A 22,812-nucleotide genomic window follows, 5' to 3' on the forward strand; every position below is an offset into this window, starting at 1 on the left:
AGGATAGAATATAAAGTCGACCTTCGCTCGTTTCTTTACTGGATATGCAGTCGACTCGTCTATGTCACTAAAAGTACTCGTATAGTATTATGTTATCTGTGCTCTAAGTTTCATAAGAACTAGGCAAAAGGGACCAAAACGTACAAACCTAGCTTTTACTCATAAAATATTCTGAATTTTGCACGTTTTATATCGAAAATTTGTTCATCAAAATTATATTTAACTCTTTGATGGCAACTCTTTTTATAATATAAATATAAATTGAAATAAAGGATTCCCACAATCATTTTATTTGCTAAAATACAATTGATTTAATTGCGATAAAAAGGTGTAGTATAGGTAATTAGGTTTAGAGGTTAAAAGTTAAAATTAACATCAAGCTGATTTCTCTTTGGAGATAAAGCATTAAAGTTATTTTATATAATTATGAATATTTTCTTAGCGTTATGATAGGAAGCAAAAATCAGACAGGTTATTACCTGTATTTATTATCCTAAATATCTTAAATCCATAGATGAAATAAAAAAGATGTCATAAAAAAATATTTTATTCAAATAACAAATCACCATATTAAAACATTCAAAATACAATTCGTACTAATACATCATGTGCTGCCATCTTAATTAAATACACCCTTTGACAAATGTTCGTAGCTCTTTTTAACGTTTTCAGAGATATTCTCCGCTGGTCTCTCAGATGTAACCAGCCAGGTGCTTCCGCTTTTTCCCTCCTCAAATGCTGTTATAAGACCTCTGACTGCATTATCAACTCTGCGAAGCATAAAAATGAAGTGAAATTAGTGATTTAATCGACTAATTTATGTGTTACTAGCTGCGCCCCGCGGTTTCAACCGTATCCCGTAGGAATATTGGGAAAAAAATTGTCTACGTACCAGCTTTCATTGCATTCGGTTTAGTAGTTTTGCGTGAAAGAGCAACAAACACACACACATCCTTATAAACTTTCGCATTTATAATATTAGTAGGATTCTAGAAAATTTAGACTTCTCGAAATTCGAAAGAAATTAAAGACTTTTTAACGGATATATACGCGATTTATTTCATGAGATGATGATATGATATGATGACTTGATAAATAATTATATGATGAAAATTTCGAACACTTTATAGCGAGCGTGATCACGGGAACGTTACGAATTTAAAACATAAAATTATATATAAAATTTTTAAAGACCCATGGTCATATTCGCTACTGAACGTTAGAAATCTTCATGCTTTTGCACTTAAAACTTGACTTCTGTGAATTTTATTTTTTTTGAAAATAATTTCCAGATTCGATATTTCGACAGCCACCTTTACAGATTGTTTTGCAAGTCATTGTTCAAGATAATAAATGAAGAACACCGTTAAGGAAACACTTCTTGTTTTCCTCATTTCATTTCACTCACACACTGCAGTCTCATTTGCATTCAATTGTTAATAAAATATAAATAATATTAAATTCATTACAATTATGTTAATTTAAATGGGGCCACACAGAAGGCCTTGGCTTTAAAAAAAAACATGAAAATTGAATCATCCAGTTGAAAGTACAGTATAGAGTCCAGAGAAAGTACAGTACAGTATAGAGTCGAATTGAAAACCCCAGTCTTATTTTGAAGTTTTTTGAAAAAGAATAACAAACATTGATCTATACAACACTACAAACTCGCGTAAATAATATGTGTAGAAAATATGGTATGTAAACAATTGAAGAATATAATTTCTATTCCTATAGGACCTTAAGTAACTTACCCTTGAGAAGGCATTTGCGCTATAGCAGGAGATATGTATGCCTCAAGCGTTTCGTCGATTGCTCCAATTGTTCCAGCTATTAAATTAGTTTCAGTTGTGCCAAAACACACTGTAACTACGCGCACTCCAGTCCTAGTATAGTTCTGTTCAGCCTGTGGATATTAATGAAACTATTTATATTTTTAAACGACATCCCATATTTCCATGTTTTAGATGCGAACTGCGTAACCTACCAATTCGGTTACGTTATGTAAATCACTCTGTGAATTTCCTATTTACAATGCCATATTTTTAGGATTAGCATTGATGTTCCCACTGCGGGGACACAGACCTGTTAGACGCCGTGGGACGTGTTCCGCTCACGTCGCCCACAGGTGATTCCACCTTGCCGCCCTAAGACTATCTAGCTCTCGTGGCCCCTTCACCTAAGCGGCTCGACAAAATACAATGGGGTTTTAGTCGGTAGGAATCGGAATTAACTTCTATCCCAAGGTCCGTGGCTATCTATCTATGCATGATTTACTCAAAAAAAAGAGTGAGAGTGAGATTCAGACTATAATCCACCAAGCTGGCAAAGTGAGGAGATGTCACATTTTTCCAGATTGTTTTTCCAGGTCTATCACGTTTTATTCATATACCTCACTATAAGTCTCATGAACTAGATCATTATTGTTGTTTGATTATTTCAATGCACTTGTGATAACATCATTTTATTTTTCAGTTTTAATGTACAAAGACGGTGGGACAAATATTCACTTTACTTTTATGAACAAAGGTTACGTAGACTGTTCAAACATATAGTTGCATTATACATTTTCTTTATCTGTAAATACATATATATGTGTTATATTTTGCACTCACCCCGAGACAATTACTGAACTGTAATACTGCACTTTTTGTAGCACTATACACTGGTAACAAAAAAGATTGCATAAGGCCCACTATAGAGGATATATTCACAATGGTGCCGCCTCTACCATCCTTATCTTTACGCATTAAATGGTACGCTTTTAAAGAGCCCCTGATTAATGCTGTCTGAAATAAAAAAAAAACATATTATAATGTGTAAAAAGGTTATATAACAAACAGTACGAGTTTACTTTAGTATATATAGACCTTTCGTCTTAGAAGGTGATATGAGCGTGCTGTTCATAGCTTAACTCAAACTAATTGTAAATTATGCTTAGCTCGAATCTCAGTTACAAATAAAACAAAAAATTGCATGAGCTAAAGTCTTAAATATGGACGAGAACAATATTTTTTGCCCCAATCTTTTGAACAGATGAGGACGTATTTGTATTAAATAGTGGTACATTCTAAAAATACGAAAATGGTCATCGAGTAGGTGTTGTGACTGTGTAAGGATGCTAGAATCAAGTGCAGAATTTTGAATTATTTTTACTATCTAATATAAACTGTACGCAATTTGGAAGTATTCTTTGCTATTTCAAAATAGGAAGGAAGGTTTCACTCTATGTAAATGTCCAAAGAACGATACAATTTCTGGAAAATTAAATATATATTCGAGACTAAATGGAACTTTTTATTACGAAACATTTTATAACTTAGTATTTTCTTGTATCAGTCTCCCCGTGACCACGCTCGCTGTAAAGTGTTCGAAACGTCGGGTTAATAATATAATGAATAAATCGCGTTTAAAATCCGTTAAAAAGTTTTTAATTTCTAAATTTTATAACTTGCTAATCTGGACATCTATAACGCTAAAAACTTCTATAAAGACTCATATTACTACTGTTAACTTGTTTTAATAATACTCTTACAAACCTTTTTTCTATTCGATAAAAATAGGACCAATTTACACATGAATGGGTGCGAGAAGCACACACGATTGCGTAATCAGTGTGTCATTCATCTTAAATATTAGGATAAGTCAAAGCCGTTAAAAATCACATAATATTTTTTCTCATTCTACTAAAACAGTGTATATTTTATTACTCTACAACACGCCGTGGTATATTTTGTGGTTTTCCTTCGCTAACTTATACGATTTAACCTCATACGTATATGCTTTACGATGTAAGTAAACTAAATAAAAGTATACTAAAAACTGGTAGGTCAGATACCATATAAAATGAATTATAATGAACACAGTTCTATAATTGTACGTACTATACGAATCGATTCAAATCTTAAAATTCTATTGGTATAATTTATCAAAGAAGAAAAAATAGGCTCTTAGAAAATATCTATTATGAATTTAACTTCTTATTTTTTAGTATATTATTTACGAATAAGTTTAATGTCTGACTAGAAAATAGACATGTAAAACCCTCGTAACGATAGAAGTGTGTATAATTGCATACACGTTGAATAAATTTGAAATATTGCATTAAAAATGAAGGAAGTGTTGAGTTCCTTTGATTTCCCTTAAATTTTGTTGCCTACATCTATTAATTATATAGTTTATTTTTACTTAAAATAATATCTATACGTTTTTACTATAAGTTACATAAAAAATAGTATTATAAATTGTCAACTTCTTTTTTTCGTACATTTTGTAGTAATTAATTAAAAACCTGTATGTCAAAGTATGTAACCAAAATAAAAAAAAAGTATGTGAATTGATAGCATCATGCCCGCGGCTTTCCTTGTGCATGCTTTAAGTTTCCTATAAAGAAATCCCTATAAAGTTCCTTTTAACACACACGACAAACAGGTGCCTCAGATTTTGTCTATCCTAAGTATAACGCTAATCCATTAGTCACTTTTAATGTAAAAACATATTTGTCATATAGGAAACATTGCCATTTTTACATTTTGTCTTTGGTAACATTTTATCATTCATTTACCCATTAATGTAGTATTGAGAACCTAATAAAAATTGCTTGAAGGTCATTTTACCAATAAAATACAATTAGAAAAGTACTATACAAACCACATTAATATTAATTGCTTTCAAGTAGACTGAAGGAGAATCATTCATTACACCAGCATTGTTCACAATAACATCGAGATATCCAAATGTTTTTACAGTTTCATCAAACGCTGCATCCAATTCATCAGTGGTGACGTCACATTTGTAAAATTTCGCTTTATTTTCTCCGTATTGTGTATTAAGTTCTTTAGCGAGTTGTTCTCCTAATTCCTCGTTTATGTCTAAAATTGCTACATGCTGAAATAAATATACTTTGAGTGTCTATGAAAAAAAGTTAAGTCCCGTGTCCCCTAGTGGGATATGGGGCAGATGATATTCATCTTATCGACTATCGACGATTTTTCTCTGATCGACTTTCTTAATAGGCAAGCAGGTGATCAGTCTTCTGTGTCCTGCCAGACTGAGACATTTATTTTTGTGTGTCTCCACCGGCATTCGAATCCAGGACCCCTGGGTTCTACGCTCACGCGCTAACCACTATACCAAGGAGACGATCAAAGTGTGAGTGTCTATGAAACATGTATCTAAAATCCTATAGATTACAATCATAGTAATTGAATAAGATAACGGACTTATTGTTTGTTAGAAATTGCATTGTCCTAATTAACTACTTTATCTATATCCTTCATTTATATCGCTTTAGAATCACCAATGGCATTCATAGATTTTTTATTTCATTGTTACAGCTTTTTATTGTTTTTTAACGGCATATTTTATTATCTTTTGAAACACTGTGCATGTCATAATTTATACTACTTACGTAAATTAAAGAAAGAATGAGAAATTTGAAATTTGAAAAAACTAAAACTGTATTACTCCCTACTTATTTCCATACGATTTTATATACATAATTATTATTTTAAATATATACGATTTTATATAATAACTAGCTGCACCCGGCAAACGCTGTTCTGCCTTACTCTTATCATTCAGGGGTATGAAAAATAGATGTTGGCCGATTCTCACACATACCCAATATGCACACAAAATTTCATAAGAATCGGTCAAGCCGTTTCGGAGGAGTTTGGCAACGAAAACTGTGACACGAGAATTTTATATATATAGATTAAAATGTACAGATCATATAATTTTATTTTAATCTCTTTTAACAAACTGACACACGCAACTTGGCCTGCAAAGGGAATATTTGTAACATTTTATAATTCTGCTCCCTTCAAACTACTATCAAAAAATCTCACTATCCGAAAATAAAATAATGTTTAAGCTCAAACCAGTTCAATCCTGTTTCTGAGATGAGATCGATCTATCACATACGAACAAACTCTTCATCTTCATTATAAGTATAGAAATGTATAACAGACATACATTTCTAAATTATTTTATACAACATTTTTTATCTAGCGTTGTTATATGCCATAAAAGTACTATAAATTAGTTTACAGACTATTTCTCTAACTCCTTTGAAAATAAATAATGATTTATAATAAAACATTTAGTTTAGGAAATAAAGCTTTTTGATTCTGACCTTTGCCCCCTTTTCAACAAAAGCCCGCGCAATCCCAGCCCCGATGCCCGAAGCGGCGCCAGTAACCAAACATATTTTATCTTTCACCTCACACATGTCTTCTCTGTGCCACTGTTTACAGCCGACTGTTTTATTTGTGGTTTAGATTTCATTCTCAAGGATCATGCATAATGTAGTTAAGGCTGCCGTTCGCGTGCGATGGTGATTTTTTTATGGTGAAATGGAAATTTAATGGAAGAAAAACCTCACTTGGCAATATTCTCAAGCTATGGTATTGATAGAACAATAGTTAGTTATATTTATAAATTAACGGTTAGTTGTACAACAAAAAAACGATAAATTTGAACTAAAAACTAACTAACTACGACATAATTATATGTATAAATTTTTATATATCTTCGATATAATTTTGCTGAAGATAGTGCAATTTATCTGAGTCGTCATTCAGTTTGAACCGAGAAAGAGATCGATGCAATAACTCTTCTAAATATATTAAAATTTTGTTGAAATCAATATTTAGTACATACGTAATACTGTGGTATTACTGGCCTTCCAATTCTAATATCAGTGTCATATACTAGACCTTTCATAACATTGTCTCGTTGGGTTCATCGTGACTCATTTGACTCATTGACCTTCATCTTTGTACATCGATCATTGGGTAAAGATCGTAGTTTTTGTATATTCTAAATCTTGAAAAGGACTTTAGCAATAACACGCACATAAGTTTATATTTTCACGTGAAGTGTAGATCGAAATTAAGTAAGTAAACTAAGTAAATATGTATAATTAGTATTCAATTACTATGATCTATTACACAGTAATAATACATTATTAAATTTAGCGACGGAACCATGATTAATTTTAATATATAGTCATCTTATTATTTAGAAATCCGAGATTTAATCTTACTACAATAACTAAAATTAACATACAATAAATTGCAGATTATTTTATATTACTTTGGCCTAGATTTTTATGATACAATAGTGGAAGTGAGGAGTGGCTCTCAGTATGTATGTATTATATGAAATTAATTTGAGTACAAATGAATAATTTCGTATAATACCCATTTTTACACGCTTTTTATTAGCTTCACCTGTATGTTTGTTTGTAACCGACTTCTTTGGGCGCGATTTTGACCCACTTTAAACGGCCAGATTTCGTTCAAACTTTGTAGATTTATTGAGGACCGATGACAATACACTAATTTGATAAAATTATTCCATTTTTCAATTTGCAAAATATGATAAAAGCGTGTTTTTTAGTTTTTTTTTAACTATTTTATTTTAATGTATAGAATGTCCTTTTAGTAGTAGTTAGTTTAGTTAATCAGCCTTAAATCACAGTTTGTCGCAATCATTTCAATCGACAGAAATCATCATTTCATTTCATGTACCTTACCTTGGATTTAATGATGTAATAACGCATTTGTGTTTGCTAGTCGCCAGGCGACTCGAATATATCATATTATATTCTCGATTATATCGTATATTTAACAAAACATTTGTTATACGAGTACTGTTCAAACATTCGTCTTCTCTTGGATTATGTCCGAAAAACCCAATCTGAGGGCGATTAGCGATGCATTATTTGAATATTACGCGTGTTCGTTATTCGCCTCGTTATGCGCCTGGCTTTGCGCGATTGTGTAAACGATAGGATATCCTTACAAATGAATAGTTGTTGCCCTAGCTCACATTCTTCGGAATTAACAAAAAAAAAATATTCTATTTATTTTATAGTCTACATACAAAGTAAATTCGAAATATAATTTATTACATCATATTGACATTATCATCAGATCAAAAACGCAAATTTCTATTATATTATAATAACCGCTATTCTAAAATACACCGCTTACCAATTTTAGCGATTCAATGTAATAATCGATTATCATACACCAATAATAACAGTAATTCACTTTCATATGACCTGAGTTGTGTTGAATTGCAGTTTGTACTAATATCCTCTTCCTGCCAACTATTGGTACAATTACTCTTTGATGATTATAACATAACAACCTTGTTAAATGGGCGCTTATGAAGAGCGTATTAATGTGGGAGTCGAGTACGCTTCGGCACGAATTGGGCCAACTCTCACCGAGGTAGTGATAGTGAACCACACCCCCGCTGAACAACGGCATGAAATAGCAGCATGCTACTGTTTCGTACGGTGAGTGCGGGAGCCGTAGACCCGATTATTTCTCTCACACTTACAGTATTCCTTCTTTCCAGTCGTCAATCCTTTCCTTATCCCTTACCCCTTAAAAGAGAGCGGTAATGTTGTTAGGCGATGGTGATGGTTTACCAGTTCGGTTGCTCGCTATGATATAAAAAAATAATAAACCTTCCTTTTCTGTTTTTCTTGCTATTTTATATCGAACTACTTGAGAAAAATGTTATCTTTGTATCCCTTTCAACTGACGTCTCAAGATGTGAAAATAATTTCAATAGATTTTATATATTTCATGAAACATTCAAAGCCTGTATGCTCATGTATGTATTAAAATTCATACATTAGCAAAATCCTGCCCGCCTGGATTGACACGGGATTAAAGAATAGCCTATAGAAAAATAATATTTAACGTTCAGTCAGAGAACTCTTTACTTTTGCATTATTACTATAGAGTTATATATTACCAGTTGTTCGCCCGGCTTCGCCCTAGGTACATTTATAGCCTATGCCTATAGCCTCAGTGAAGTTACAAACATAAAAATTCAATTATACAACAGTTTCCTCTTTGTAACATTACTGTAGATGGTGTAAATTATCATATGTTTTCAGTTACTTAAAACAATTAGAAACAATACTTATGTTCGAGTTTCCAATCTTCATATCAATAATTCAAATCAATCAATACTTATGTTTGAAAGGTATTTCCTTCCAGTAGACATTAATTCAGTTTCGTGGTTTTGCGACATAATAATTATTCATTCAATACCATATTTGTAAAACATTACAAGACCTTATTCTCTTTAATTATTATTAAATGCCATTTATATTTATATTGCTTAAAAAGAGTTAAGCTAATTTCATTGAGTAAAGGGTAATAGCCTTAATATTATTTTAGCCTTACCCAAGCAAAACTGAACCACTCTTAAATTAATTACATTTACGGTTATTTCTTTAAACTCGTAATAATCGGATTTTAAAATGTCAATGTATTAATTTGCTATTTTTTATCAGCAGGAATGCAGAAAATTACATATTTTTCAAATTTCTTCTGAACTATGAAATGAATGACCTTAAGCTTTTGAGACTATTTCTTATAAAAAGAATAACGCATTATTGATGTATGGCAAGCATTTTACGTTGATTTGTTTGATTAATAAGGAACATTCTCATGTTAATGTAAAAGTGTAAGAGTAAACGAAGAGGGTAAGAGTCAGTTATCTAAATTCGTATAATTCTGGTAAGAAGAAGGTGGAACCATATTACCGAATACACCCATACAACTGCATCACAATAAAACACATAATCTTCCACTTGAATGTGATAAGCATACAAATAAAAGGTCATAAAGATAGCACCGCATTTAACGGCAATAAAACCAGTGACTAAATAGATTATAAATTATAATTTATACATATAAATTGACCGCCTCCTTGATACAGTGGTTAACGCGTGAGCGTGGAACTGATTCCCGGTGAGGACGTACAAAAAAAATGTCTCGGTCTGGCAGGACTCAGAAGGCTTTTTTCTCGCGATTTTCTTTATGGACAAGTAGGTGATCACTTGTCCATACAGAAAATCGATCAGTGAAACACGGGACTCCACTTTTATACTTATAAATTATTAACCAATGAATATAATGCGATAAAAATATTCCTCAAGACATCTTCAAGAAACTTTCAGGTAAAATCGATAATTCATCGTCAAAGGATAGGTATACGTTCTGAACTTGATAACTGTATAAGAGATACAAGATAAGCAAAACTTGCGTCATATTCTAAAAATGATATTTATTCTCCCAACATCATCCCGTATGCGGATTCTATATTTTCAGTTATATTTTTCGGTGGTTCAGATGACGCTATAAACCAAACACTTCCAGAGTCTGCTTTCTCATAAACTTCTACAACGCCTTTCCCAGCGTCTTCCGGGCTGTAATAAATTGATACGATTGTTAAAAAAATAAGATATGTATCTGCCAAATACACATGGTTATGATGCTTCTGCTCGGAATTTTTGAATGTTATCTATAAGTATCGAGAATAATTCAATCGACTTCAAAAAAGATGTGATGGCATGTGTCTGTTTTTTTTTCGTTTGTTACCTTATAACTTTTACCGATTTTTATTAATGTCTGTGATCTCATTTTAATGTAGCCTAATTCTGACATCCTTTAAGTCGAATAAAAATTTTCAGACACAATCACTTCGGTAATTAAAATCGATGTAGGCAAGTACTATAATTTCGACTTCATAGTACCGACTCACAGTACATTAAAAAACCGCTAAATTGTACTTAAAAAATTGTGAACGAGCCTTTGATACATAATATTTTTCTTAACGACGTTATTAAAAAAATCCACAACGAATTGAGATCCTTCTTCGTTTGCGAAGTGTCGTTTAAAAATGAACATATACTTACGATTGGGCAACACAATACGATTGCACCAATTTTGGTATGCTCTCCGTAACTTCGGGATCAAAACTATGTAAATTAGGTATAATATCGGTGTTTGTAATTCCAAAGCAAACACATATCATACGAACATTTGTTTTGTCATAATATGGCTTCATCTGAAAAGGAAAAGTATCTTATATCTACAAATATTTGCAAATTGAACACCACGAATATATATAATTCAGGGTAGGATCCCAGTTTTCCAAGTCTACCGTTCATTTTTACGGTGACGATATGCACATAACGTGGAACTTTTGTAAGAAAAGTTTGAATGTCTCCCAAGTCCCAGGTAGGTACCACGTCCCAACAGAAGATCAGCGTGAAATAGTGGCATGCAAATATGATATGTTTCCTTCGGGGAGTGGGGGAGCTTTACCCAGTTAATTTATTCCCTTTATCAATCAATTGTATTTAAAGCAATCCATTTATGGAGGTGTGAGATTTGCAAAGGAACTTCTACTTCGCTCACAGTAAAATGTCTTACCCCCATAGCAGTGGTGAACTGAAGGACAGCTGCTTTCGTAGCGCAATAAATGAACAATGTTGGGCATTTTAAACTCAAGGCACCAATAGAAGAAATGTTTATGATGGTTCCTCCTCTTCCACCTTTGTCCTTTCTCATCAATTCCAAGGACATTAGAGTAGATGTAACCAAGGCAGTCTTAAATAAATTACCAAATAATGTTAGCCACATGTTTGTGAATCAATACATACAACACATAATATATGTTACATTAGTATTTTTTTTTTTTGGTTTCTGACTTACTTAGAAGATAATAATCATTAAAAATTCCTCGCCAGCGTGTTTTATATGGAGGATTGAATGAAAATTTGAATTTATAAAAAAAACAATTCTGGCGATCGATTCGAGTCAAAAAAGACTAAGATATAACTATCATGCTTCATCTTCAGAAGATCTTCTGAATTAATAATAACGAATTTGTTATTATGATAATGAATAATTTTATTACTTACTACATTTATTTCTATAACACTTTTATACTTTCTTTCATCACCGATACCAGCATTATTGACTACTAGATCAATGTATCCATTTTCTACTATGACTTCGTCGAATGCAGTTTTCAAATCACCGTCTTTTGTAACATCACATTCGATGAATTTCGCTCTTTCACCATGTTTTTTATTCAATTTGTTTTCTAAAGATATCCCTGCATCTTTGTTAATATCCAAAATGGCGACATACTGAAAGAGAAATATTTTTCTAAATGCTTCGATTAAAATTATAGATACCTAGTTGTGTTTTTGATGATACTTATGAGTATTGAAATAATATATTACATGTTTATTATTGATGAACTTCTGTATTAACTAAAGTCATTGAAATGTCTATAGATGAAAACAAAAAACTAAATAAACTGGGGAAGAGACAAGGAGCTTAGTTACGTACGTTTGGGCAAAACATTATTAGCTTATAACTCCGACCATTAAAACAATTTATTATCATAACACCCTCAAACAACTCGTATGTATTACTTACTTTAGCGCCTGCTTGTAGGAATTGTGCTACAATTTCTGCTCCTATGCCATTGGAGCCTCCTGTCACTATCACAACCTTGTCAACAACACTCAACATGTCTTGATTGACTTTCAATAAACTGGATATAAATTGATTGCTCTTGTTTATATTGCCTTAAAGACGTTTGAATATTATGAAGATATGAATCAATTTACGTAGTTGCAAAAAAATTATATTTTTTAGGTTTTTACAATTTAAACTGATATCACGTTGATGTATAATTTAAAAATGAATTTAAGTTGCTGAGGCAGATTACGTAAATATTTACAGAATGTTTTTATCAGCGATTTTCTTATTGTACTATCAGCACGAAAAGTTGACGACTCTCTGAATTGATCTGAGGTTTTTACAACGTCTTTTATATTATGATTGCCGTCTAGACACATTTTTTATTTAATTTAATACCTAGAATAACCAGATAATAGACAAAAAATACACAAAACAGACAATTATGTTTGACCATTTCATATTAATTATGGATTCGTCTTCACATCCAAATGAAAATTATTTTAATGCAACACGAAGTCATTGTGACATTTTGTGCTGAGTTTTTATATATACTCCATTATTTGAATATCAATATGTATATTGTGTGTATGATTTATATATTTATATATGTAAGAGTCTGTACAATGTACATCTTTAACCTGATACAAAATTATAAATAAATAAATAATAAGTCCAAAACGCATAGATTATGAAATGCTCATCGAACTATGTTGCCGGCTGTACTTGTATATTTTATCTTGAGGAACTACGACTTATGTGCGTATTTATATCGAAAAAATTATTCTTTGTCACATTTTTGTTATAAAATATCCTATAAGTAGAAACTTATATTTTTTCGATAGAAGATGGGTTGGTGAAAGTGGGAATTATTTGTTTATTCTCACAGTATCTAAACACGTTCTGCGAGCAAATGTAAAAATCAAACAGATATTAAAACAAAAACATTTTTTAAATTTGGAACATGTTATTTTATTTGGCAGTACTTTTTAATTCGTATCAATTCAATTGTTCCTAATTTCTTAAATAATTGTTAATAGGTATGCCAATGCGTTCATGTTACCGTCAAAACCCGTTCTTTATTAGAACTCGTTTTACCTTGTTATTGCCATTGTTATAACTAGTTCTAAATATATAATACTATTTTAAAATTTTAAATCCAATGACCCTATCCAATAACTAAACTCAAAGTTTTAAAGAGGCACAGATTGGATTGGATAGCTTTAGTGAACGAAACAAAATAAAAAGATGTCTTATTATTTATTTAATTAGTATAAACTTTTATGTGAATCGTATAGCATTCAACCATGCATAATAATAATAATACCTATATACACAGATACCTACACACTACATAAGTAAAAAGCACATTTCAAAAAGTAAACACACGCTGAAACGATTTTTATTTCTTTGATTATTTAGTTTAAATAAAGTACTTTTTTATCAACAACTTTAATATGTACATATTTCTAGGCGTCAGCGTCCTGACCCATTACCATGTATCCTTCTCGTATATTTGCACTGATGTCGGTTATTTTACAACTGTTTACCAGCCAAGTACTTCCACTCTCTCCATTTATATAACTTTCTATAATCCCTTTCGCTGCCACGGCGCTTCTGAAATTATAAAGTACAAAAAAAGGTATTCTTTTAAGAAACATGGAGAACTGATATACATTTGTACTCTTTTCAAATTGGCACGGATATTTACGGTTAAAGACATTTATTTCTCTAAAGATTACATTTGAATCATATACAGAGAAATACAATTTTTTTTTACATCATATTTACTCGCTTAGCGTCATAAGTACGCCTATCAAAAGAAACAAACTAAAAGAACAATAAATTGAGGGTAGTTTCTACTTCTCATAAATAAAAATAAACCAGCAATATTTAATTTGACTTTCCTGAAAATTCGGAAAACCTCCACGTACATGAACAATTAATTAATTTATCAGGCTTACGTTTGCGACGGTCCGAAATTTTTATACGTTTCTATTATTTCATCCATAGTAATAGTATTGTCAAACATGCGAGCATTCTCGTGAAGATCCGATTGAGTCCCTCCCAAGCACACTGCTATAACTCTCACTTTAGTGCGTTGGTAATATTGAATCATCTGTAAGAATGCGAAAGACATTTTGGTATAATAATTAATGGAAATATAATATTGTATTATATATCCATTAATGATGTCTAAAGTCCCGTCTTCAATGAAGTTTTTCATAATATTAACTAACTAATTAAACAAAACAAAATGACATATAGTAATTAGTTCATGCCTTCAGGTTAAAGAAGAATTAAAATATTTTATTTTGTTTTATTTATTAATCTTCAACGAAAATTGTACAGGAAACTTAAAAAAATATATAAATAACAAGATTAAAAAAAGGGTATAATTTGTTGGGCGGCCTTATCACTCAGAAGTGATCTCTTCCAGGCAAAAATTCCTGAATCTACTTGAAATACAATAATTGATCAGTCTTATCATCTATTACTATTTTTTATAATTAAGAAACTTCATTGTAAAAAGGTGATTAAATATAAAATAAACTCTAGGTACATTATTTTGGGGTATGTATATATAAAACATGCATGTTGCAAAACAATCACTATTTATAATAAATACCTATGTTATGTACGTAAAGGATCTGTTAGTAGTTTATTATATGTATCTAAAAATCTGTTACGTATCTTATGCTGATAAGATAATATATATAAGATATGTGTATGATATAAGAAATTTCGTTCCTGGATTTTTAATACAATATTAAAGAATAACGAATGTTTAATACCTATTAAAAATAAATATTGAATTTGATTCTATACGTTTCTTTTATTGTATATAGAAAAATATATACGAATTGTGAACTTTTTGGTTATTTGTAAAACGAGAGCATAATTCATAATACGGGAATACTCGAGTAAGTTTAAAAGGCGCGAGTGCTCCCGGGTTTAAACTTCGCTCAAAAATTATTTCTATACTCAACATATAATAGGGGCCGCTTTCGCTGCTTCCAGGCCATCAGGTACATTATCATTAAGTGGTGAAAACGGACCTACGTCTTCATAATTCAAAGATAACTTACACCAATACAATTACTAAAATGTAAGACTGCAGTTTTGGTTGCGGCGTATATAAAAAAGTCAGGCGACAAGAGTTTCACAGCAACAATTGAGCTGATGTTGATGATTGTTCCACCTCTTCCACCCAAATCCTCTCGCATTATTTCCAAAGCTTTCAAAGTTGATGTAACTGTGGCTGTCTGCAAAGTTTGGATGTTAATAATATCGATGTAATCTTGCTTTATTTAGTTTCCACATATCACATTCCAGTACTGATCTAAGAATGATGTCACTAAAACTTACTAATACCGATTATAATTAGAAAGCTATAATGAAATAAAATAAATAAATAAATAAAGTAAATATTGATAAGTCGATTGTTGGCTACTAACATTAGTTTTTGCACATCAATCTGAAATAGACATTCAGATCTGGGTTGGATTAGATATCACATTTTAATACTAATGTACCATTTATGTGATACTAGACGCTCGTCCCGGTTGCGCCCGGATATCAAGATTCCTTTTTTATCCCACGAGAGCATTAAATCGGGATAAAAAGTATCCTATCACTCAAGTCAGCTCATACCCTATGTGTATACCAAATTTCAACAAAATCCATTCAGTATTTTCAGCGTAATTGTCTGACAAACATCCAAAAAACAATCTTTCACATTTATAGTAATGCTCTTTGACTCCATTATTATATTCTTATATTACAATAGCTTCCGACCTCTTTCCTTTGTTATGTACGATAGTGCATCGGAAACTAAATAATAAATACAGTTTAAAATACGCTCCAACTCAACTGTACTTGCTTTAAATACTGAGTAATCGTAAGGGAATTATTGTATCCTAACGATTTTAACCAGGATAATAAGATAAACACATAAACAATTTTATTGTGGGAGTCGAGCACGCTTCGGCACGAATTGGGCCAGCTCGCACCGGGGAAGTACCACACCCCCACAGAAAACAGGCGTGAAATAGTGGCATGCCACTGTGTTTCGTACGGTAAGTGGGGGAGCCGGAGGCCCGTTTCCTTTTCCTCACCCGTCCTAGTTCATTCCTTCTTTCCAGTCGTTAATCCTTTCCTTTTCCCTTACCCCATAAAAGCGGGCAGCGCATTCGCAGAGGTACTAATACCTTTGCGAATGTTTATGGGCGGTGGTGATCGCTTACCATCAGGCGAACCACCAGCTCAGCTGCCAGCTATGACATAAAAAAAAAAAAAACCATTGTACTGTCATCAATCCTTGATAAGTTTACAAAGTTTGAGTTGAATCTGTCAGGTACAGCTAAATATAAAGGAAAATCTGATAAAAGTGTGTTAAAAAGTACATGAATTTTGACATAGGACAGGACTTACAAAATTAATTTCTATTTCCTTTTTGTACATTGAAGGTGATTCGTCAGCTATGCCAGCGTTGTTGACCAACACATCCAAAGTTCCATATTCTTTGAGAATTTTATCATAAGCACCAAATAAATCATCATCAATGGTCACATCACCTCTTATAAACATAACTTGTACGTCTCCAAATGTTGACTTCAACTCAGCTTCAAGGGCAATTCCAGAATTTTCATCGATATCAAGAAATGCGACCTTTAAACAATTTATAACATAGTAAATAATTACCAAACAAACCACAAATAGACTCTCCAGAGCGAAAATCAGAATGTCCTAATCAGAAAAGTTATTGTTGGCTTCTATTCTTCTAACGTATTGGCTGTAGGAGTCGAGCACGCTTGGGCACTTATGGGACCAGTTCGCACCGGAGAAGTTACCTCAGCCCCACAGAAGATTGGCGTGAAATAGCGATTGATATTGAGTTGCGATCGGTGAGTGGCTTTCCTTTATTTTTCGAGAGCCTTTCCTTTATTCCTTTTGGCAAAATCGGTTAACTCATTCAATAGTTATGGAGTAACAAACAAAAAATACAGATTAATTGATAATTTCTCCTCCTCCTTCTCCTACTTCGAAAGTAATTTGAAAATAAATAATTCTGAGGCAAAACATTTCCATCAATCAGTATCATGATGGTATCAAGTGATCAGTGTCAAACCAACCCAATTAAAAGTTATTTCTATATAAGATATGATATTTGAAATAAAAGAAATTAATACGCACGTATCTATTTCAATAAGATAACATAAATTGAATTTAAAAGATATGGTATGATTAAAATATAATTATATTTTCTCATTACATATTCATGTTAATTTTGTGGATGACTGTTTGAATACATTTTATTTAGAAAATCAAAATCCAAATATTCCTGGATTTATTAATACAAAATTTATATAACATTATTTCAAGGAAAACATCATATTCTTAAATGGCTGATTTTCATTATGTAACATAGTAATAATTGTAATATGATATCTATACTTTCCTAAAACCATGAAATTCGAATTCAGTGTGGGGCAGTCAATCAAACCTATTAAAAACCAGAAACTATTAAAAATTGATACAAAGAATATATTTTTCAGTTTCGGGATGAACTAATGTATCCAACCCGGAAAAAGTATGCTTTGTGCGTACCCAGGCTATAATCTATCTCTGTACCAAATTTCATATCAATACCATAAGCTGTTTTCACGTGAAAGAGTAAAAAAAATCTATACATCCATACTATACATCCATATATATATTTATTCATTCATTTATTCATTCCTCATTGCGTGGTATCCTCAGCGTCACTCCATAGTATTGCATTATAATGTCACTCTAAAATCTTCTTGACCTGGCCGAAGGCGAAGCGGTTGACAAGTCACAAAGCACTTACCTTCGCTCCATATTTTAAAAACTCCTGAACTATTGATTTCCCAATGCCGTTTGCCCCACCAGTGACAAATATTATTTTTTCGTTTAGATTGTGCATAGTTAATAAGGCAGGAGACTAGTCGAACGGAACAAATATCAATGAGTGATATTAAATGTATTGATATATTACTACTTCATTAACTACACTTGATTAAAATGCTCAGAGTAAATACACTATTATATGCAATTATTCTGAAAGTAAAGGTAAAAACAAACAAGATACACACCTGTAAAAATATAATATGCAATGGATGTTATAATTTTGTATTATTAAATTATTCACAAGTTTACAACCTTTCAGACGGTATTCACCAATGTTATAAAACATTTCAGACAGTTTAGTAGGTAGGTATAATAAAGCATGTCAGTATAAAAGTATTTTATTACCATATACCACAGTTGTTCATCCAGTCCAGAGTATTTTTTGTAAGTGTTTTGAAAAATTTTACAGTTGGTTGGGTTTTTCTTAGCGTGGATTACTACGCTAAGAAAAACCAAATAAGCTTAATATTATTAAGTCATAAGTAGTATAAGACGTAAAGATTGATTATTTTCATTTAAAATTTGATTCGAGACGAAAACCCATGATTAATTCATCTCTATCATCATCCGACCACAATGATGAATTACTGCAGCGACACAGTCACTTCCTATGAGTGTGTAGACCATTTACCACACGGACCAACTGTTTTTACGCGGTAGATGTCAGAGTTTTTGCTTTTAATGCTAGAGCTGGTAAACAAGCTGGTAGTCATCACCACCAGATAAAAGAAATAAAAACTGCATTGAAAAGCTATAATCGATATAACACAGGACAAATAAAAAACAAAATTATTTTGACCAAGCATTTTAGGTTTAAACCTGTCTTGAGCATTTTTATTTGACTGACACTGCTTCAGAAATATAAAAAAAAGCAAATTTGTATAAAAACAAATGACAAACCAATGTTAATAAGAAAATAAATTTAAGAACTTGGATCAAAATAATGTCTACAATTACTGCTGATATACTGGTTCAGAAAGAACGGAAAATGCGTTCTGGATAACTGGAGTAACGTCTTCAGCAGCTTTACCGTTGATCACGAGCCAAGTGCTACCACTTTCGCCTCTTTTGCAAGTCTCAACTAAACCCTTTGCAGCTGCCTCCACGCTGCAAAAATTACAATATTATTAATAATTATTATGACGAATATCATGTCTATTATGCTCAAATGCTTAACAATTTAAAATTTTGCATTATTTATAACATATTATACAAAAGTTGGTCAATGGTTTCAAAGCAATGTTACTACAGTATTACCATGTTAGTTATCACTAAATGGAGAACTAATCAATTTATATAATGGAACCACAATGCTTTATTTTTATGCAATGTATTTTAAATTAATTAATAAATAGAAATTGTATTACACGCTAGAACTCCTCTACACGCTGACGATTTCTCATTTTATGGCGAAAGAATCACTGTGATTTAGTACCTAATTGTCATATTCAATCGCTGGCTTACATTCCACGACAATATAGCAATGTTAGCCAAGGATTAAAGTTCAGTTCTTATGAAATGGTCGAGATTATTTTTGAATTGAGCATGCTATAAGTTTCGTATATACGAAGCCTTCCTCAACAACTTCGATTCAAATTCTTGTGTATAGAGAATACACGAAGGTAAACGTAACCTGATGCTTGGAAAGACTTTTTTTCGGTTTCTATAAATCTTATTGACTTGATTTATGAGTTGTGTATATATTCAAGCATAATAGATGAGATCCTATCTGTACCGCCGGCTCACATTATAACCGTTTTCGCTTATAGGTACTGTGGTCTAAAATATCACTCTCCTGAAGTGTAACATTTATAAATATTATGTATGTTAAAGCGCACCTTTGGGCGGGAAATTTCTTCACGATGTCTTCCACATTTGGGTACAAATCTGTAAAGCTTTGCAGCTTTTGTTTAGACAGAAGACTAGTACTTGTTGCTCCGTAGCAAATCGCTATTACTTTCACACCAGTCTTATCATAATTTTCCTTTGCCTGAAATAAATAAATTAATGACAAGCCTGAATCTCTTAAAAATTTTATATTCCTATTTTTTGGACACAAATTATTTAAAACTTACTTTCAGTAAAAAAGAGATATTAAATGTAAAAATTTTGAATTCAGATTTTCAAAACACAGTTTTCACAGCTCGGTCAGTTGATCAGTGGTCGATTTAAAATACTAAACAAACTATTTTGTAAAGAAATATAACAACAAATTACATGGAAACAACTTCTTACCCCAATACAATTACTGAACTGCAATACAGCGCTCTTAGTGGCGTAATATACAGGCATGAAGGAATCTTGGATCATTGCAGCAATTGACGCTACGTTGACGATAGTGCCACCTCGTCCAGACTTGTCTTTGCGCATGAACTCCCATGCTTTGAAGGTACTGGTTACAAGTGCTGTCTGAAATTAACGTGTTAGAAAAAATAAGATACTGTTTTTAAATATGTTCTTTATATATAATTAAACCACACTTACAGAATATATTATGTCACTATCGTTAAAATAATATTTGAATATTTACATAATTGCTGTTTTATCTAACCCTAACAATAAATTCAAGGACGTATTAAAGCTACTTGCGTTTATCAATTGATAATGTGTGTATCATTCGAATACAATCATTCATTATTATTATCACTTGTCCATATATGCCATTGATAAAAATCAATTACAGTGAAATGTTTTTAGCTTATAAATGCTGAGTAATGTTGTAAACCAACGGGATTGATTAAATTTATTTTTGTTTTTGTTGTCTTTATATGAATTATGTATTAATATTTTAGACCGATGAATCATCGTCTACACCTTTCTTACATCATTGTCGTAGCAAGCAGATGTATAGTCTGAAGAATTTTTACATTGAGAGATGCACTTTTCTCAGGATGCAATTCTATTTTTTGATCATATTTTGTGTAGAATTGTTAGCTTATGCAATAAGGTTTGATTATAATTAAATCAATTTATTATATACATACTATAATTATATTTGATATAAAAAGGGTGGCAAAGATTTGATCTTAAACCACGCTAATTCCTATAAAATAGATTAAAAACAAAAGTGCAACATCTAGAATCTAATGGACTAGTATACTTTTAAGAATTTCATTAATGATTGTATTTTGATCATAATTTAAAACGTTGTATATTTCAATATTGCAATGAGTAATATTGAGCGCCATTAGTGACTAAAAGAAGTAGAACAAGAATAAGAAACAATTCACATTCTCTTCTATTATCGTGTATGCGTGCTTTTTCTTCAAATAGATAGGAATAAATCATACTCACTACGTTCACTTCAATCGACTTCTTGTACACCTTAGGGCTATCGTTCATCAGACCCGCGTTGTTAACAACAATGTCGATATAACCGTATTGGTTCAAAACCTGATCGTAAGCAGCAAACAGTTCTTCATCATTGGTGACGTCACATTTAATAAAAGAGACTCGACCAGGGTATTCAGAATTTAGTTCTTGTTCTAGTTGTTTACCATTATTGACGTCGATGTCGGTAACTGCGACATGCTGAAATATATATGTTTAATATCAGAAAGAATTAATATGATATTTGATGATGTGAAATCCAAATTTAGCCGCACAATAAAGGGGAAAATGGAAACGATATCTCGGAATACAAAATTCTAACGTATAATAAAAGAGGATAGTATACATTCAATCTCATTTAAAGGTTATTACAAAATTATGCAATGCGATATGATGAAATAGTTTTTACTAGCATGCAGTTAACTGCACGACAATGACATTAATATCATGCGAAGTTTGGCTTACACTTCAGTAATTTCAGTTAATAATATACTACATAATGAGAAAAAAATCTAGAATTTTAAGCCAACGGCATGATTCCGCCAGCTCCCCAACTCATCGTACGAATTGCATTGCCATAATACAATTTAGCAAATCTTCAATGGTGGTATTTTCCCCGGATCGAGCTGGCCCAAAAATGCCTAACCATGCGTGACTCTCACAGTTCTTTGTTTGTAACATTTAAATTAAAGAGGACTCGACAGATTGCTTTTTTCAGGCCTGGGTCAACCCGGGATAGCGCTTAGTTAAATTACAATGAAAGGTTTGCATTATGAGATCAAATATGATATGATTATATGTGATTGTCTGTCTTGTAGCTCAGCTGCATAATCGAATATTTGTATATAGAATTTGAGAAATAAATACAGATATTCTCTTCTACACAGTCTATAAGAAGATTTATTATATGATAAACATAACAATCTCATTTGAGATTACATTTGTAATTAGCTTTATAATTGGTATCGATCGCTTCCACTTCACGTGAAATTTTGTCCCACAAACAAAATTCTACCCCTTTTGCAGATACACACAACACTACATATAAATCCTCCATTCGTTTGCATGCCATATGATACGTCAAAATATGTAAAAAAAATATCACCTTCGCTCCTTCTTCCAGAAAGAATTTTACGGAAACTGCACCTATTCCAATCGCTCCCCCCGTGATGAAAACAACTTTATCTTTCAAATCACACGACATTGTAAGGCAATAAACAACTCGGTATGTGAA

The 22,812-nt window shown here is 31.8% G+C and overlaps 4 protein-coding genes across 4 annotated transcripts; all 4 read right to left on the bottom strand.

Moving 5' to 3' along the window:
• Window positions 1-531: 531 nt before the first annotated feature.
• LOC119835134 (15-hydroxyprostaglandin dehydrogenase [NAD(+)]-like) lies at window positions 532-6,287 on the bottom strand. The gene is made up of 5 exons (XM_038359791.1): window positions 6,137-6,287; window positions 4,651-4,887; window positions 2,616-2,789; window positions 1,755-1,906; window positions 532-770 (listed from the first exon to the last, which is right to left on the bottom strand). Exons 1-5 carry the CDS (start codon window positions 6,230-6,232, stop codon window positions 620-622), a joined length of 810 nt encoding a protein of 269 aa, XP_038215719.1. The 5' UTR covers window positions 6,233-6,287; the 3' UTR covers window positions 532-619.
• Window positions 6,288-10,099: 3,812 nt separating this feature from the next.
• Window positions 10,100-12,511, bottom strand: LOC119834867 (15-hydroxyprostaglandin dehydrogenase [NAD(+)]-like). The gene is made up of 5 exons (XM_038359385.1): window positions 12,270-12,511; window positions 11,744-11,974; window positions 11,253-11,429; window positions 10,733-10,884; window positions 10,100-10,243 (listed from the first exon to the last, which is right to left on the bottom strand). The coding sequence occupies exons 1-5, from the start codon at window positions 12,363-12,365 to the stop codon at window positions 10,102-10,104; spliced, it is 798 nt and encodes a 265-aa protein (XP_038215313.1). The 5' UTR covers window positions 12,366-12,511; the 3' UTR covers window positions 10,100-10,101.
• Window positions 12,512-13,783: 1,272 nt separating this feature from the next.
• Window positions 13,784-18,264, bottom strand: LOC119834868 (15-hydroxyprostaglandin dehydrogenase [NAD(+)]-like). The gene is made up of 5 exons (XM_038359386.1): window positions 18,169-18,264; window positions 16,749-16,985; window positions 15,404-15,580; window positions 14,279-14,433; window positions 13,784-13,931 (listed from the first exon to the last, which is right to left on the bottom strand). The coding sequence occupies exons 1-5, from the start codon at window positions 18,262-18,264 to the stop codon at window positions 13,784-13,786; spliced, it is 813 nt and encodes a 270-aa protein (XP_038215314.1).
• An 821-nt stretch (window positions 18,265-19,085) lies between these two features.
• On the bottom strand, window positions 19,086-22,812 carry LOC119835150 (15-hydroxyprostaglandin dehydrogenase [NAD(+)]-like). The gene is made up of 5 exons (XM_038359819.1): window positions 22,684-22,812; window positions 21,543-21,779; window positions 20,484-20,657; window positions 20,087-20,238; window positions 19,086-19,355 (listed from the first exon to the last, which is right to left on the bottom strand). Exons 1-5 carry the CDS (start codon window positions 22,780-22,782, stop codon window positions 19,202-19,204), a joined length of 816 nt encoding a protein of 271 aa, XP_038215747.1. The 5' UTR covers window positions 22,783-22,812; the 3' UTR covers window positions 19,086-19,201.

Source organism: Zerene cesonia, chromosome 20, assembly GCF_012273895.1.
Source record: "Zerene cesonia ecotype Mississippi chromosome 20, Zerene_cesonia_1.1, whole genome shotgun sequence".
In the NCBI taxonomy this organism is placed as follows: Eukaryota; Metazoa; Arthropoda; class Insecta; order Lepidoptera; family Pieridae; genus Zerene; species Zerene cesonia.